This window comes from Penicillium subrubescens, assembly GCF_028828155.1.
Source record: "Penicillium subrubescens strain IBT 31985 chromosome Unknown utg000002l_segment0_segment0, whole genome shotgun sequence".
NCBI lineage: Eukaryota > Fungi > Ascomycota > Eurotiomycetes > Eurotiales > Aspergillaceae > Penicillium > Penicillium subrubescens.
Genome location: NW_026643152.1, coordinates 4,891,644 through 4,906,666, shown reverse-complemented (window position 1 = coordinate 4,906,666; position 15,023 = coordinate 4,891,644). Strand labels below are relative to the sequence as shown.

The 15,023-nt window shown below is 50.2% G+C and overlaps 4 protein-coding genes across 4 annotated transcripts; 2 read left to right on the top strand and 2 right to left on the bottom strand.

The window, feature by feature from the left end:
- Nucleotides 1-298: 298 nt before the first annotated feature.
- N7473_003143 (uncharacterized protein) lies at nucleotides 299-4,915 on the bottom strand. Its single transcript, XM_057149083.1, has 2 exons — nucleotides 4,308-4,915; nucleotides 299-4,227 (listed from the first exon to the last, which is right to left on the bottom strand). Exons 1-2 carry the CDS (start codon nucleotides 4,323-4,325, stop codon nucleotides 1,063-1,065), a joined length of 3,183 nt encoding a protein of 1,060 aa, XP_057012737.1. The 5' UTR covers nucleotides 4,326-4,915; the 3' UTR covers nucleotides 299-1,062.
- A 3,365-nt stretch (nucleotides 4,916-8,280) lies between these two features.
- On the top strand, nucleotides 8,281-10,873 carry N7473_003142 (putative AAA family ATPase GCN20; the record flags this gene model as incomplete). The annotated part of the gene is made up of 7 exons (XM_057149082.1): nucleotides 8,281-8,343; nucleotides 8,403-9,128; nucleotides 9,185-9,265; nucleotides 9,325-9,628; nucleotides 9,682-9,855; nucleotides 9,912-9,998; nucleotides 10,053-10,873. 7 exons carry the CDS (start codon nucleotides 8,281-8,283, stop codon nucleotides 10,871-10,873), a joined length of 2,256 nt encoding a protein of 751 aa, XP_057012736.1.
- Nucleotides 10,874-11,561: 688 nt separating this feature from the next.
- N7473_003141 (uncharacterized protein) lies at nucleotides 11,562-13,167 on the top strand (the record flags this gene model as incomplete). Its single annotated transcript, XM_057149081.1, has 5 exons — nucleotides 11,562-11,630; nucleotides 11,700-12,113; nucleotides 12,189-12,510; nucleotides 12,565-12,662; nucleotides 12,739-13,167. The coding sequence occupies 5 exons, from the start codon at nucleotides 11,562-11,564 to the stop codon at nucleotides 13,165-13,167; spliced, it is 1,332 nt and encodes a 443-aa protein (XP_057012735.1).
- Nucleotides 13,168-13,299: 132 nt separating this feature from the next.
- Nucleotides 13,300-14,934, bottom strand: sec13 (GTPase-activating protein SEC13). The gene is made up of 6 exons (XM_057149080.1): nucleotides 14,835-14,934; nucleotides 14,732-14,776; nucleotides 14,511-14,626; nucleotides 14,404-14,434; nucleotides 13,920-14,329; nucleotides 13,300-13,859 (listed from the first exon to the last, which is right to left on the bottom strand). The coding sequence occupies exons 1-6, from the start codon at nucleotides 14,835-14,837 to the stop codon at nucleotides 13,535-13,537; spliced, it is 930 nt and encodes a 309-aa protein (XP_057012734.1). The 5' UTR covers nucleotides 14,838-14,934; the 3' UTR covers nucleotides 13,300-13,534.
- Between the last annotated feature and the right edge of the window lie 89 nt (nucleotides 14,935-15,023).

The following is a 15,023-nucleotide window of genomic DNA, read 5'->3' as shown; positions in this document are numbered from 1 at the left end:
AGAGATGGAGATGGAGATGGAGATGGAGATCAAGATGGATGACGATGACGACTTTGTTTAGATTAAGATACCCCTTTGTTCAGAAAGTAATGCATCGACCTACCCAAGGTTATCAATAATGTTTCCGAGTAATGAAATGAGGTCTCATATTTAACACGCAGTATTTAGCCACTAGCTCGAAGGCTAAGTAACGATGACAATTTTATCAAAGCAAGATGCAAAGAATTACAAGACAGTAGCACCAATACCTACAAAGTCTGTACATCCGGATATCGTACTCTTGAAAAGAGATCAGCATCTCAGGAATAAAATCTTATTTCGAGGCGTATTCTACATCTTATCAATCAAATACAATACTCAAAACCAACTCAATAATGGCTCCGGTCACCAGGCCCAAGGCCCAGCAAACAAAATAATATGCATGACATTGAAACTCATTGCTCTTCGTCTGGTGGGGTCTTTGCAAACATCATCACAGCTCGGAGCCCCCCTTCCACGATTATTACAGCGCAATTATGAGAATATGAGCTGCGCAAATATATGCAACAGAGACGAACGGGGAAAGAAAAAGGAAAGTGGGAACAGTGCTGGAAGGAGGACTGGAAACATGGAGAAGAACAGAGAAAAGAAAGTAAAAATAAAAATAAAAAAAGACGTAGACCCCCCAGGATGTGCTCGTACAAATTCGGGCGTGTGTGTTTTCACACGGATAGAGAATAAAACAGAAAGAAAAGAAAAAGGAAGTATGAGGTTGGCAATGTACACGAAGGAAAAGTTGTACAGAGATGCAATGGCTTTTGGTTTGACGCCTGACTGAAATAGGGTGGAGTCATTCGCTCCGAGGAGAGTTAGAGGGGAGAAAATTAAAGAAAGTCTGTCGGAGTGAATGGGAAATGAATGACGTGAGAAGGAAAGACTCGTATGATGGGGGTCTCGCAGGAAGTTCCATGCTAGCATAATAATTGAACAGATGAAGGAGAGGGAACAAGACAAGGGATGGGTTTCGGGCATAACATTGCAGGTTGTATTGGTCAATCTACCAGACGGCCTGATCAATGCATCTCAGCCGAACGCAGCCTCGAAGCTTGCAAGGTCGTCATGGGAAGGTTGGTCGAATATCCGTCGGAAAGGAGGGTCGGAGGGAAACACATTTTGCGGGCTCGAGTCAACACCTTCTGCCTTGCGGATGACTTCCTTCAAGGCGCGTGTGACCACCCCAGCCCGGACAACAAGATCGCGAAGTGATTGGGTATCAAAGGGAAGTTTTTGAGTGCGTGGAGGTGGAGCCAGAGAAGAATCCTCGGTGCGGCGACTAGGTTGTAGGATATCGAGGACCGATTTGGATTTGGGAGAGTTCTTGGAAAGATGACCAAGGGGAGACGTAAAGAGCCGGTTTTCAGATTGCGTGTTGCTGTTCCATGAGCTGCTTGGGTGATTCTCCTTGGGCTGCTTGGGTGACGTGGATTGGATTTGGATGCCCTGCTGGGGGCCTCCTTGCCAGGAGTTATCACTGTTGCGCTTGGATGCACTGTTCACACCTTCATCATCCGAGTCGTCGAAGCTGAAAGTGAGCGAGGATGGCGATCCAGGCGGAGACCGGCGGTCATCGTCATCATCAATGGTAGCCAGATTGACAATCCCTTCTGCTTCTTTCCACAGTTCACTCGAAGGACCGGTCACAAGATCCAAAACACTCGCCTGGTGGCGAAGCCGTTTCAGTTCTTGCACGAGCAGCGTGAGCTCTTGTACCTGTCCGAATTGACCTCGAAGGCTTGCCTGCCGTTCGAGAATCGCCTTGGGAACCATCATGCTTTGAGGAGCAGCTTCGGGCTCGGAGCTCTTGGTGTCGTTGCTCGCGGCGGGCTCTTCACTGTCGTCAAAGTCAAAGTCGCTGTCCCAGTCCTCACTCACGCCCTTCGACCCCAAACCCCACGTGCCAAATTTACCAGATGGCTGGCGAGTTTCATTCGCGGGGAGTTCTCTTGCCACCGGCACACTCTGACTCCGAAGGTGGATAGCAGAGGGCACTTTGCGACAAGCTGCACGGCTGCCTCTAGCAACCCCACTTTGCTTTCCATGCATCGTCCGCGGGCGGGCCTCGGTATCCGTTGCGTCACGATCAGGGCGAGCCTGTTCCGACCAGTCGAAAATGTTCATTTTCTGACTCATGTGTGACTCGGCCACAGGTGAACCTGGCTCAGGAATCGCGGACGAGAAAGCGGCGTGCGCTACTGATGTTCTTGACAAAGAACCAGAGAGCGGAGACTGCACTGCAGCGCCATTCGGCTCACCAGGAAGTGCGCCAATCATGCTTGCATTCTCCTCATCACCCTCTGAGATCCAGGTGTCTTCATTGAGGCGGACCTGAGCCACTGAGGAAACGAGAGAGTCAGGGAACAGAGGGGTTTCCTGTTCCAGCCGGGATGTGAAGGAACCGCGTGGGAGGAGGTCCTCCAGAGTGGTGACTTCCTCGTTTGACAGACGGGAACCCGCTTTGTCGAACATTGTCTCAATCTGCAATCCTTTCAACCCACCACCACTGGTCTCTCTCGTGCGAACTGAATCCCAATAATCGGTCATCATATCAGTTTCATATTCGTCACCTGATGTGAAGACACGAGTGTCATCAGAGCCTATGACGGTAGAAGAGGGATCCGAAGCCGCAATGGAATGGCGTTTTGGTTGACGGCGGAGAGAAGAGAAGGTATAACTATCTGGGCGACCAGAATGTTGCCATGCAGACAAAGCAACAGCATCAGATGTGAGTGCACGCTGACCACGCATGCCGATAGTGTAGTCCTGGGAGACCGAACGTGGAGCCATAGGATGATCCCTACCAAACGTCGAAACTGCCAGGCCAGGTGGTGAAAGAGCGAATGGGCGACGGAAGACAGAAGGGTCTGTGATATTACGCCGTTGAGGGGCCTGCGGGGGACTTGGAATTACGCTGTGTAGTTTCGCAAGCTCTGCTCGAGGGATAGAGAATGTCCTGCCCTTGACTCGTTTCAATGACCCAGCACGAGCACGTCCAGGAATTGGAGTACCCGAAGCAGTCACTGTGTTAACGATGATCTTCTTTGGCTCCACATCAAATGAGAATGAGTGCTTATGGGCCGATTTCTCGGGCTGTTGTGGTGATATTAGCGCCGGGGATTCTGGCGCCTGTGGCACATGTGTCGAAGAGGGCGGAGGGGCAGCAGAAGCAACGGAAGTTGTCGGTTCTGTCTGGAATGGATTACGGAACATCACTGGAGTGGCAGGTACCGATTGATCATCTCGTGGCAGAGACGTTCTAGAAGTGAGTGTGGTTGCCAGTACCAAAGCGGGAAGTGTATCCTGCTCGGGTATAATCCGTCGCACCCCCGGAGGTTTGGGGCTTGCGGTTGTTGATATCCTTCGGGCCAGTCTCTCCGAAAAGCCCTCCGATTTTGGGAGCAGGTATGGTATCCAGTCGGTTTGCAGGTGTGTTTCAAACTCTTCGGCCGTGGGGGATTCCATGGAGTAATTACCCGAGAAGCGGGATCCAAAGTCCATCGGGAGCGGCGACTGCAAGCGCATCGACTCTGATCGCTGGTGGCTTGTCGCGGGCCTGCGAAGGGCAGATGCCGGGGACACCGTGGTATTGACGAAGAGGGGATTAGCATTAGAATGTTGTGAAGACGTGCGCTTTACTAATTTATTTGGTGCGCGGCGTGAGCTGGTCGGACGAGGAAGGATTGGGCTCGCCGAGCCATTAAAGGACGGTGTGACAGGGCTGTTAGTCGACGGACTCTCTGTTTGGAAGGACGCCATTGACAGCCGACGCATCCAACTGGTCGAGGGACGACGTGAGTGAGATTCTTGCGACGTTAACGATTCGGCGGGTTCATCCTCGGGGATTCGCAAGGGCGGACTGCTTAGTGTTTGTCCACGACGGCGACGTCTGGCAGCACCAAAGGACATTGATACCCTGCGCAGATCAGGGCCCTGCAATGGATCTTGAGCCGGTCCATCTTGTCCCTCAATGGCTTTTTCTGAGAAGTGTGTCCAGTCTGGTCCGGCTGTGGTTGGTCGAACCAATCGTGAAGTCTTGGGTCGGGCATTGACCGGGGTGGATTGTTCTGAAGGAGTGGCAGGAGGTTGGTTATAGGAGAAAGTCTTTCGCCGGAAGATGCTCGACTTGGAACGTTCGACACGACCGAGAGCCAGACCGGAGGTGGCTATTCCTACTGTGCTGAGGGCACAGAGCTGATCCAGACAGTTGCGCGTTAGTCGAGTGCCCCGGGACAATCCTGGTTTGGATCCGCACGGGTAGAGGAGAGGCTTACCGTGGATATGTGATCCATCCTCAGAGGATGCTGTGGAGCGTGTTAAACACCCTCCAACTCAGCTCCGCAGGGTCGAGGGCTGTTGCGAAGGACATCCCATTTGGTGTTGATGAAGGGGGTAGGTTTCGGGTGCGGCTGAGGCTGTTTTTTCGGGGGTGGAAAATAACCGATTGTCGAGATGGAGGGTGAGATAAACAAAGGTGGGAGAATCTGGGGGAGATCTCCTTTTTGTTGGTAGTGGTGGAAGAGGTTAGACCCGAAAGAATTAGAATTCCAGCAGGAATGAGGGTGAACGAGCGAAGCCCTCTTTTTTTTGTTTCCTGTTGTAAGCCGAAATCCCTTCTGGGCCGTTGAAGGGAAAGAAAGAAGTCGATGACGACTTGGAGAGAGGAGAGAGAGGAGGGGGGGGGAAGAAGTGGAGTTTGGAGTCAACAATAACAAGGCGAGTCGGGGATTAAGACGCTAAGCTCAGCTGGTTTCTGGGCAAATCGGGCGACACGCGAGGAGGGAATCAATAATACTGGGAACAGGACTGATGATTAAATTAGAATGACAGGGGGGAAACAAAGAGTAAGATTTGGAAATAATCATCATAATCAAGGGTGATGGTGAAGATAATGACAACAAAAACAATACCCTCCAAGACTGTACTATACTATTACTATTACTACTATTCTACTTCGTCTTCACTTTTTCCCCTCTCCTCTGGTTGAAAATCCCCCGAATTTCCTCCTGCAACCTGCAAGTCTGCAACTGCAACCGCAACTAAACTAACCAGGACGCACGATCCCTGCGGATTATTGCAAAAGCAACACGATGGACCTGGACCACTGACCCCATCCCTTGCGGCTCACATTGCAGCTCCTCAACAGCTTTAGCGACCGACCTGCTCGTGTCCTCCTGTCGAGCCCAGTCTTGGCTCTCATCCTGAGTGACCAGGGTCAGATATGCCAGCAAGTTGCAACGTCTGGAACTGGGGACAATGGAACTTCCAGATAATGATATCCACAGGAACCTCCTTTAGACTTTCAGATATCAGACTTTCGGACTGGCCAACCCGGAAATGCTTCCTCCTTTACGGACAAGTCCGTCTCTCGGAGTGGGCACCAAGTGGCTGAGGGTCAAAGGAAATTGGGCGAAAGCCATGCGATCCAGAATTCCCCACATATCTCGTCTCGGCTGGCTGGGATCGCGTCTTTTAGGCCCCTTAGCCCTTCCCAGGATCGTCTTAGTCGATCGCAAAGGGCCCCAGTGCGGCCGATCTGAGTCCATCTTGTGTCCACTGGTTGGACCAACCAAGGTCCCGAGGCCCTGGTGAGCGGCTGCTGACCTGGTGGAGAGGCTGTTGTCCTTTTTCTTCTTTTTTTTTTCCTTCATGGGCCCAGAGTGGCCTGGAGCCTTAGTCTTTCAGGTCCTCAGGTCCTGTTCCTGCCCTGGAAAGTCAGTGGGTTATCCTGTCTGCCATGCGCCGCAACGCTGACTGGATGACACTTTGACAAGATAACTGGATGACAGATGTCAGCCATTTCTTTCTTGCTGCGTTAGTCGGCGCGGCTGCAGGACATCTGCTGTTCTGAAACGCTTGCTCGTCCAATCCCCAACTCTGCTGCTGATCCTCAATTGGGACTTCCAAACACACCGCATCAGGAAATTGAACGAGGGAACGAGGCCCTGGCTACGGTTGATATTTGTCGATCACCTTCGACCGAACATGACCGTGGCCGTGATCGAGATTTTGGTCTTTTTCTCGACCTTCAAGCTTCGAGAAGGTCTTCATATCCACTCGATCCATTTTTCGTTTCGGATCCTCATCGTTAATTAACTTCCGTTCCACCGCGATTGACGTTTTTTTTTTCCCTCGGGTTGTTTTGTTTTGGTTTTCCCCTCTCCATTTCCAATGATGCAAGCGGGGCGCCCGTTTCAAGAAAAAAACAGGAACACAATTGGGGGAGCCTACCAGCCTGGAAGCTCCCCAGAAACTAACGGACATATTACAGAGTCCAGACAAACTCCCGATCGAAGAATATCGTCATATCTCTCCACCCTGTAAATGAACTGGAAATCTCCGTGGGTCAAGCGGCGAACGCAAGCGACAATCGGTTCTTCCTACCGATGTTGTGCCGTGTACCTAGTCCGATGGAGGTTTAGCCTTGCACCGGTAACCAGCAACCCAGCCGACAATGCTTGGGAACGCGAAATTGCTGCCGAAAATTTGCAAACCTCGTGCTGCACTCCGTTACGGAGCACGTCTCCTAGAAAGAACTCAAGCCCGATCACTGCCGCTGGGCACCGAAGCCACGAACGCTTGCGGTCGGCATGGCCAATCGTCCCCTTGGAAAGGTCTATAACACTATCTATTATAGCGGTTCATTGGTAGGGGGTTCCTGGTGTAGACAGCTCGTGGCTTACCGACCTATAGTACTGTACTCGTGGTCGACAAATTCGACCTGATGCTTTTTTATTTTCTTCGCTACACCAGTCGTTGGCGAATGTTGGCTGTAAACTAACACACGGGTTCTGGTCTAGCTCTTCTCTCTTTTGACTTGGTAGAGGCCTCTCGCGGGTCTCGATAATGCTGTCGATATCCGTTGTATTAGTCTCGCCTGCATATCAACTGCAGATCGCAACAAAATATCCCCTGCACTGTCCGTATTTATTACAATTCTGCCACCATTATATTTGAATTTTCCTGACTCAATGACCTATAAAAGAAAGTCGATGGATATAAGATCGGACATATTACCCTGGGTATAGCACGAGATTTGAAAGCTATCACTACCAGATCTTCCTGTCCTATATTCAGTCTGGGGCCGTATATAGACTGACAAAAATTACATACTACCAGACCAGAATCTAGAAATAAAAGACAAGGTTGCACTACATGCTAGTAATTCAGTTATCCTCACCCTTGGCCTTATCCTCATCAGACTGTTTGTCGTTGAATGCCTAGCCTGTAGATTTGACATCAATGTTTTAGTTTCATCTTGACATGATGTGATCTTTATGTGGCCAAGTTTTAGTTTATGTCAGTCCCCAAAGAATCAAGTCAGGTGCTACTATAAAAAGAATTAAGATAGATGCATGCAGTCCTGCCGACTCCGAAGCCTATCTAGTCATGGAAGGAGCTTCTTCGGAACTATGATATTGATGCATGAAAATAGAACGTACACTCAGCACAAGATACAATCTGGCATTTCGTATTTTTTTAGCTGCAACTAGAATGTCTTGAAGTCTTCAGGCTGGTCTCTACTGCACGGTAGATCAGAAGCTTCGCCGCGGATGGTGGCGATTATCGGGTTGAGTCGATGAATCCAATAGGAATATGAGAGACCTTAAGTTTAGAGATCTGAATATTAAAGGAATGCAAAGAATTGAGAGATCATTACTAATGTTATTTTATGCTCCTTAGCTTCCAGGATTCTTATCTTGGTCTGTGTAACGGCAGGGTGACATGATCCTTGTCTCCTGCAGGTCCAGCTTAAGCAAACGCTATATGGTAATTCAAAATCTACCCACTGCCACCTAATGATGGTCCTATCGTACTGTGCCTTGAACTTGTAGGTTTCGAGATATACCTCTTTAGGCCATCCAACATACTGTACTATGTAAAAGACTGCTGGATTACTCCTCCCTGAACCTCAACAGTGCCACTATCAGTTGACAGTCAGAGTCTATCTTATCAACAGAGCAGAATCATTGACAGATTTTAATCAGGCATAATGACTCCTCTATAGGTCGTACAAGATGCAAGTGACGAGATCAGTTATCCCCAATCGGGAAACAGGAAGTGATAGCTCCAGAAGTAGTCACGTGACCTTATCGATAACGCACTCGAAAAACACCCCTCTGCGGTCTGCGGCCAAATTACCCCGGACCACGAGGACGTCATTAACGGTATTCAACACGTCGATTCATCCCTCGGACGGAATACATCTGACTACTTTGAGTTGTGATTGATTCATTGAAGAGCAAAATGGAGGCAGAACTCCAGGCGCAGATCCCTGGCCTGGATCATGTCATCTCAGAGTACTCGGTGGTACGTTCAAGATGCTCTGCCGAAGGCAAATTTTGGCAGCAAAGCTAATGATGGGATAGGGATACCTGACCCATGCCTCGAACCTCTATGTTGAAGACTCCAACGCCCAGTCCCCTTTGTCCGAAGCTGCAGAGACCGTGACGGAACTGCTGATCTCCGCCTCTGGAGATTTCTCCACCAAGAACCGCGATACGATCAGCGGCCTGGTGGAAAAATTCATTACATCGCTGAGCTCAGCAAACGGTGTGGATGCCGAGAGGAGACAGATGCCTTTGACAGCCAAGAAGCTCGACCAGGCTATCAATGTGGGCTCCCAGCGGAACATGTCCTCTACCCTGGGCTTGACCGGTACAAACGTGGACCTGGAGTCTGCCAATGCCAGGAAGGTGGAGTCGCGTGTGGACAAGAAGAAGCTTGAGAAGGCTGAGCGGAAGATTCGGGCTAAGCAGGAAAAGAAGCAGATGAAGACTGTTCAGTACGAGGCTTCGCGCTTGCTCAACCAGCCGGATGAGGCCATGTCTTACGAGGAGTTCTTCATGGCTGTTAACCCTCTGCAGCTGGGCTCGGACTCGCAGTCCAAGAGCAAGGATATCAAGTTGGACAATATCGATATTTCTATTGGTGGTCAGCGTATCCTGACAGATGCTGCTTTGACTCTGGCCTATGGTCGGCGCTATGGTCTTGTTGGTCAGAACGGTATTGGTAAATCTACTCTGCTGCGGGCTCTCAGTCGCAGAGAGGTTGCCATTCCGAATCACATCTCGATTCTTCACGTCGAGCAAGAGGTATTTTCACACACCCTTTTTTGGTAGACAACGGATTAACTGACAGTACTAATCAGATTACTGGTGATGATACCCCGGCTATCCAAGCGGTTCTTGATGCAGACGTCTGGCGGAAGCATCTGCTGGCGGAACAAGATGTGAGTCTCCATTCTGGTCATAGGATGGTTCATTTGACTAACATGGGGCCTTTACACAGAAAATTACCAAGCAATTGGCTGTTCTTGAAGAAGAACGTTCTCAAATGGCAGACACTTCTAAGGATGCTGCCAGACTGGATCACGAGAGGGAGGGTCTGGATATTACCTTGACTGATATCCACTCGAAGCTCTCCGAGATGGAGTCCGACAAGGCCGAGTCCCGCGCTGCCAGTATATTGGCTGGTCTTGGTTTCTCCCCCGAGCGACAACAGTTCGCCACCAGGACATTCTCCGGTGGTTGGCGTATGCGTTTGGCCCTGGCTCGTGCCCTGTTCTGCGAGCCCGATCTCCTGCTTCTTGACGGTTCGTGAAATTCCGAAACAATTTCGCCAAACCATGTTGCTAACTTAACACAGAACCGTCTAACATGTTGGACGTTCCGTCTATTACTTTCCTGGCGAACTACCTCCAGGGCTACCCCAGTACCGTTCTCGTGGTCTCTCACGATCGTGCATTCTTGAACGAAGTCGCTACCGATATTATCCACCAGCACTCCGAGCGATTGGACTACTACAAGGGTGCTAACTTCGGTATGTCTTCTGCCGTGGGAAATTTATGTATTCCGCTAACTTGTATTTCTTTCAAGAATCTTTCTACGCCACCAAGGAAGAGCGGAGGAAGAACGCCAAGCGCGAGTACGAGAAGCAAATGGCAGAGAGGGCTCATCTTCAAGGTTGGTCTCATCGCAATCACCGCAAAATGACCTTCATGTTAACTCTCATACTAGCGTTCATTGATAAGTTCCGTTACAACGCGGCCAAGTCATCAGAAGCTCAGTCCAGAATCAAGAAGCTCGAGCGTATGCCCGTCCTTGAGGCTCCGGAGAGCGAATACGTCGTGCACTTCCAGTTCCCCGAGGTCGAGAAGCTCTCACCTCCCATTGTCCAGATGTCCGACGTCTGCTTCGGTTATTCCCCCGACAGGCCTCTTCTCAAGGACGTCGATCTCGATGTTCAACTGGATTCTCGTATTGGTATTGTGGGACCTAACGGTGCTGGTAAGACTACCGTGCTGAAGCTTCTTATCAACCAACTCGCCCCCACAAAGGGTCTGATCTCCGCACACTCGAGACTGCGCATTGGATTTTTCGCGCAGCACCACGTGGATGCACTGGATCTGACGACCAGCGCTGTGAGTTTCATGGCGAAGACATACCCCGGTAAGAGCGATGAAGAGTACCGACGACACCTGGGTGCCTTCGGTATCACCGGTATGACCGGTCTCCAGCGCATGGAGTTCCTATCCGGAGGTCAAAAGTCTCGTGTTGCATTTGCCTGCTTGTCCCTGACCAACCCGCACATCCTCGTTCTTGACGAGCCTTCTAACCACTTGGATATTGAGGGTATGGATGCGCTTTCCGATGCTCTGCAACGGTTCGAGGGTGGCGTGGTTATGGTTTCTCACGATGTGACTATGCTTCAGAATGTCTGCAAGAGTCTTTGGGTTTGTGATAAGGGTACTGTGAACAAGTTTGATGGTGATGTTAAGGCATACAAGAAGATGATCACCGCGCAGGCTGATGCGGCGGGTGTTGTGGCTAAGCACTAAGCTGTGGCACGACATGAAAAAGAAATAGATCATTCAAAACGTATATGATAATGGTCCAAATGAAATCTCTGTCGATCATGAAATTCACATGTACTATGCACTTTCAATAGAAGCCCAGGCTAAAACTAAAGAAAGAGAGTGAAGTAATGCCTTTGCTGCGTGGCTGCCGGGGGGTCCTTACCATCTACACGCTCATCTGTGTTATATGATAGATTGCAGGGCGAAGCATTTATCCAGAGACCAGTGGACTCGGTGGACTCGGTGGACTCGGTTTTGAAGTCACCAAGAGCTTTATGGCTTAAGAATAAGGCACAGAGGAAAGTTTGTGTAGCATGGCAAACAATCAGCAAGAATAGAACAGCCGGTATCACTGAATAAGGAACAGTATAATCTGGTGCCTTAGAAAATCGTTTGCCTCACCTCACCTCATCCCCAACTGGCGCGCTCCAATACAAAAGATCGCTGGATCCGGTTTCATCCTTTTTGTCTTTCCTCATTCACACGACCACCTACCTATCATCCTTATGCGAGTGGATTCACTTTTCCACGACACTGATGCACAATTTCTGAACATACCCTATCCTTATCCTCAACAAGTATATACGAGGTTCCCAGGGCAGTGTCGATGCCCTTACATATCAGGATGAACGGAGCAATGGACAGACAACTTGTGACGAAACGGACCAAGATGGGACCAGACGAGGACATAGAAGTGGTCACTGGCATGAGACGGTCACTTCTCGAGCTTCCGAACGAGGTGAGAAAAGATTCTACGTTGACGTGAATGTGAAGGGGGTGTTCGTCAACTAACATGTTTTGATGCTAGATCCTCCAACGTATCGCAGGCTTCCTTCCCGCGGATCAGGATCTCAGAAATCTCAATCTGGTTTGCAGAGAGCTCCGAGACCGCGTGCTAGCACCGGAATCAACCCTCTGGAGGACTCGCTTTAACGAAAAGTACGATCTCCCCAAGGGACGAAACTACGCGGAGCTCAAAATGGAATACCAGACTCGCGCTATAGTACTTCCCCAGACCATTGATTTCAGACAAGAAGCCAGTGAGCACCAAACCCTTTGGCTCGAGGTTCTGCAGGGAATGCTCCTTGAGTCTCTTACCCTACCACTGAGATCTGATGTATCCAAGACGTACGAGCGAATCCGGGAGACTCTGACGAAGAGTGACTTGCTGGAGCATCCATGGAGGGAGGATCCATCGGAGCGTTTCTGCACAGTTCAACTGGTTGGTTTATCGTCACTACATATTCCATTATGGGAGAGCTATTCGTCTAATAACAGCTACTTATATCGTTTATAGTGCCTTACTTCTCTGGCTTTGACCCTCGATCCTGCGGATGCAACCACCCCAGCAGTCAGGAACAAATGCACCCGGTCCAAATACGATATCGCGACTGTATACTCCCATGAAGACAAGCTCGATGGTCCATTTATAGACCACGAGAATCTTGATCTGGCCCCCTTGCTACACATCCGAAGCTTTTGGCAACGCCATCTCTTGAACAAGGCAGAACAGACTTACCATGAGTCGTTCGCCAGGCTAGCCGAAGCATTGAGACCGCAAGCTCGCAAGGCCAACGGCGATTCGTCAATCCTGAGCGTTTCCTGGCTCGGATACTATTGTACGTTGTCAATCCTAACTCCACCGGATCAATCTAACATTTCGTCCAAACCAGCATGCCTTCATCCAATGCCCGCTAGTCGCAAGGATTTCGAAGACCAAGAGACCTGCGCCGATCTCCGAGGCGATCACTTAACCCAAGTCGAGATCATGGTACGAATCCATCATACCCACCCAGTCCCAACTTTAATCATAAAACGCCATGATACAAACTAACACTATAAACCAGACCCTAGACCTCCACATCGAACCAGACAAACCCTTCTGGCCAGACCAATGCAAGCGCATCATCCCACTCCACGACGGCCCCAACACAATCCGTACATACTTGCGCGGCACCCAGTCAACCCTCAACGGCGATCCCGCCGACAACCCCGTCTTCGGATTCACCGAGACTATAGCGCGTCCTTACGGCGGGTTCCCCGGATGGACGCGCATTTGTTTCGCTATCTGCGAAGAATCCGATGACATCAGCGACCAGGATGATGAAATGGCGATGGTTGTCGATGCTGATGATGGCTCGGATGATACTTATCGTTGGGTTCATGGATATGAGGGTGTCATTTTGCCTGGGGGTCGGATTAAGCTGGGTCGTTGGATGGACCTCAAGAACATGGATGCGAGTGGCCGGGGACCGTTTATTTTTTGGGACGTTTGAAAAAAGGGAAAAAGGGAAAGAAGGGAAGGATGTTTTACAGGCACAGAAAGGTATTTACGTTGGAGGATTGGGAGACTGTATTTAGCCATTTGAGATATAGTTCTCTAGCATAGGCTTGCGAATCGCATATATCTCGGCAAAAGAGAATTTTTCTACCCTGCATGCTTTCATCCGAACACTGTGGTTATAGTGTAGCTGATACCATCTAAAACTGTCCAGTCCTCGAAGACGCGACCAGAGTGTCTTCCCCGAATCAAGAAAAGTTGGAACATGTGAAAAGTATGAAGGGGGTGTTTGAAGTTTATAGGAATAGAAATCTTGACATGAATTATGCGGGAACAAAAGGAATCAATGCGAGAAAAACCAATTACTCCTCGATATCCTTAACCTTCTCCCACTGTCCCTTCAAGTTCTCCTTCCACAAGCTGACCTTGTTGTCACCACCGCTGACAGCAAGAATGTTGCCGCTCAGACTCCAGCTGACGCGCCACAGAACGGTATCGAACTCGAGTGTTTGGCTTGTCCACTGGCCGGGGTTGGAAGCGTCGGAAGTCCAGATGCGGACAGTCTTGTCCTGGGAGGCCGAGGCAATGTAGGATTTGGACAGAATGCTGGGCGACCAGGCTACATCACGGACCCAGTCTGAGTGGCCCTCCAGGGTCTGAGTGAGGTTGTAGGTCTTGGACTCGGCGCTGTGGATAAGTAGTTAGCACATGCGCCTGCTAGCTATGTTTCCTTCTCTCAAGACATACCTATAGTCCCAGATCTTGATGAGGTTGTCGCTTCCACCGGTCACAAAGCGTCTCTGCTGGCCGGGACCAGGGTTGGAGCTAATCAAGCTGCCTGCAAAGGCCGCAGGAGCCCAGCTGATCGAGTTCACACCCATACCGTGGGCGTGGAAAGTCTGGTGAGTCCAGGCATTGTCCCGGAACTCAAGAACACTGACGTGACCATCGGAAGAGGCGCAGGCAAGGAGACATCCGCTCTCGTGAGGGGCCCAAGATACCATGTTCACAGAAGCGGTGTGAAGGGAGAAATCGAAGACCTTGGTCCAGGAGCTGCCACTGGCGGGAGAGGTAGCGTTCTGCGGTTGTTCCCGCCAGATCAGGACCTTGCCATCGTACGAGGAGGAGGCCAGAATCGTGCCGAACTTGGGGTGTGCCTGGGAATGAAACAATCGCAATGGTCAGTCAACTTGCGCTGCACATAGGATATTGGATCGCGCATCCTACTCACCCATGCGACACACCACACAGCACCTTCGTGACTGTTAGGATCATTCCAAGGTCAGCGATCATGGCTCGATATCCCCGCTGACTTGTGATCCATATCGACATGCTTACCCTTTCAGGGTCTCAACCAGGCGGTGTGATTCTCCCTCGATCTCGAAGATCTTAATCGTCTTATCGGAGGAGCAGGTTGCCAACCTGCGGCCGTAGTAATCTAAGCCGGCATCGTGCTGTAATTAAGCCCCATTCGTTAGCTCGATTGCATCCAGCCAAAGTAAGAAGCTCCAGCGATGTCAATTGAAGTCCACCCCCGAGATGGAACCCCCCGTACGTACAATCATGTCTTCGTGCCCCGAATTCGAAATCACTTGAGCGGCCGCCTGGGCAGCAATAGTTAGTGAATAGAATAACAAGCCAGATGAAGTAAATACTGCGCACCATTTTGTAGGGACCCCGTGGGGAAGTAGAAATCGCGAAAGAGTTATTAAAATGGACTGTCGAGGGGAGCTTCGCGAGGCGCCGCTCCAAACAACCTTACCTGGCCGCTTTGCTTATCTTATCGACTTTGGGTCACGTTTTGGGGTCACGTTCTGATTGTTCACGTGATGTGCCTCGGTTTGCGGATTA

Bases quoted from the DNA above. Each gene is read 5' to 3' on its own strand.
- sec13 (XM_057149080.1), bottom strand. The intron at 14,627-14,731 runs GTACGTACGGGG...GCTTAATTACAG, and splicing joins CGGGGCACGAAGACATGATT to CACGATGCCGGCTTAGATTA. The intron at 14,435-14,510 runs GTAAGCATGTCG...TGATCCTAACAG, and splicing joins CTGGTTGAGACCCTGAAAGG to TCACGAAGGTGCTGTGTGGT.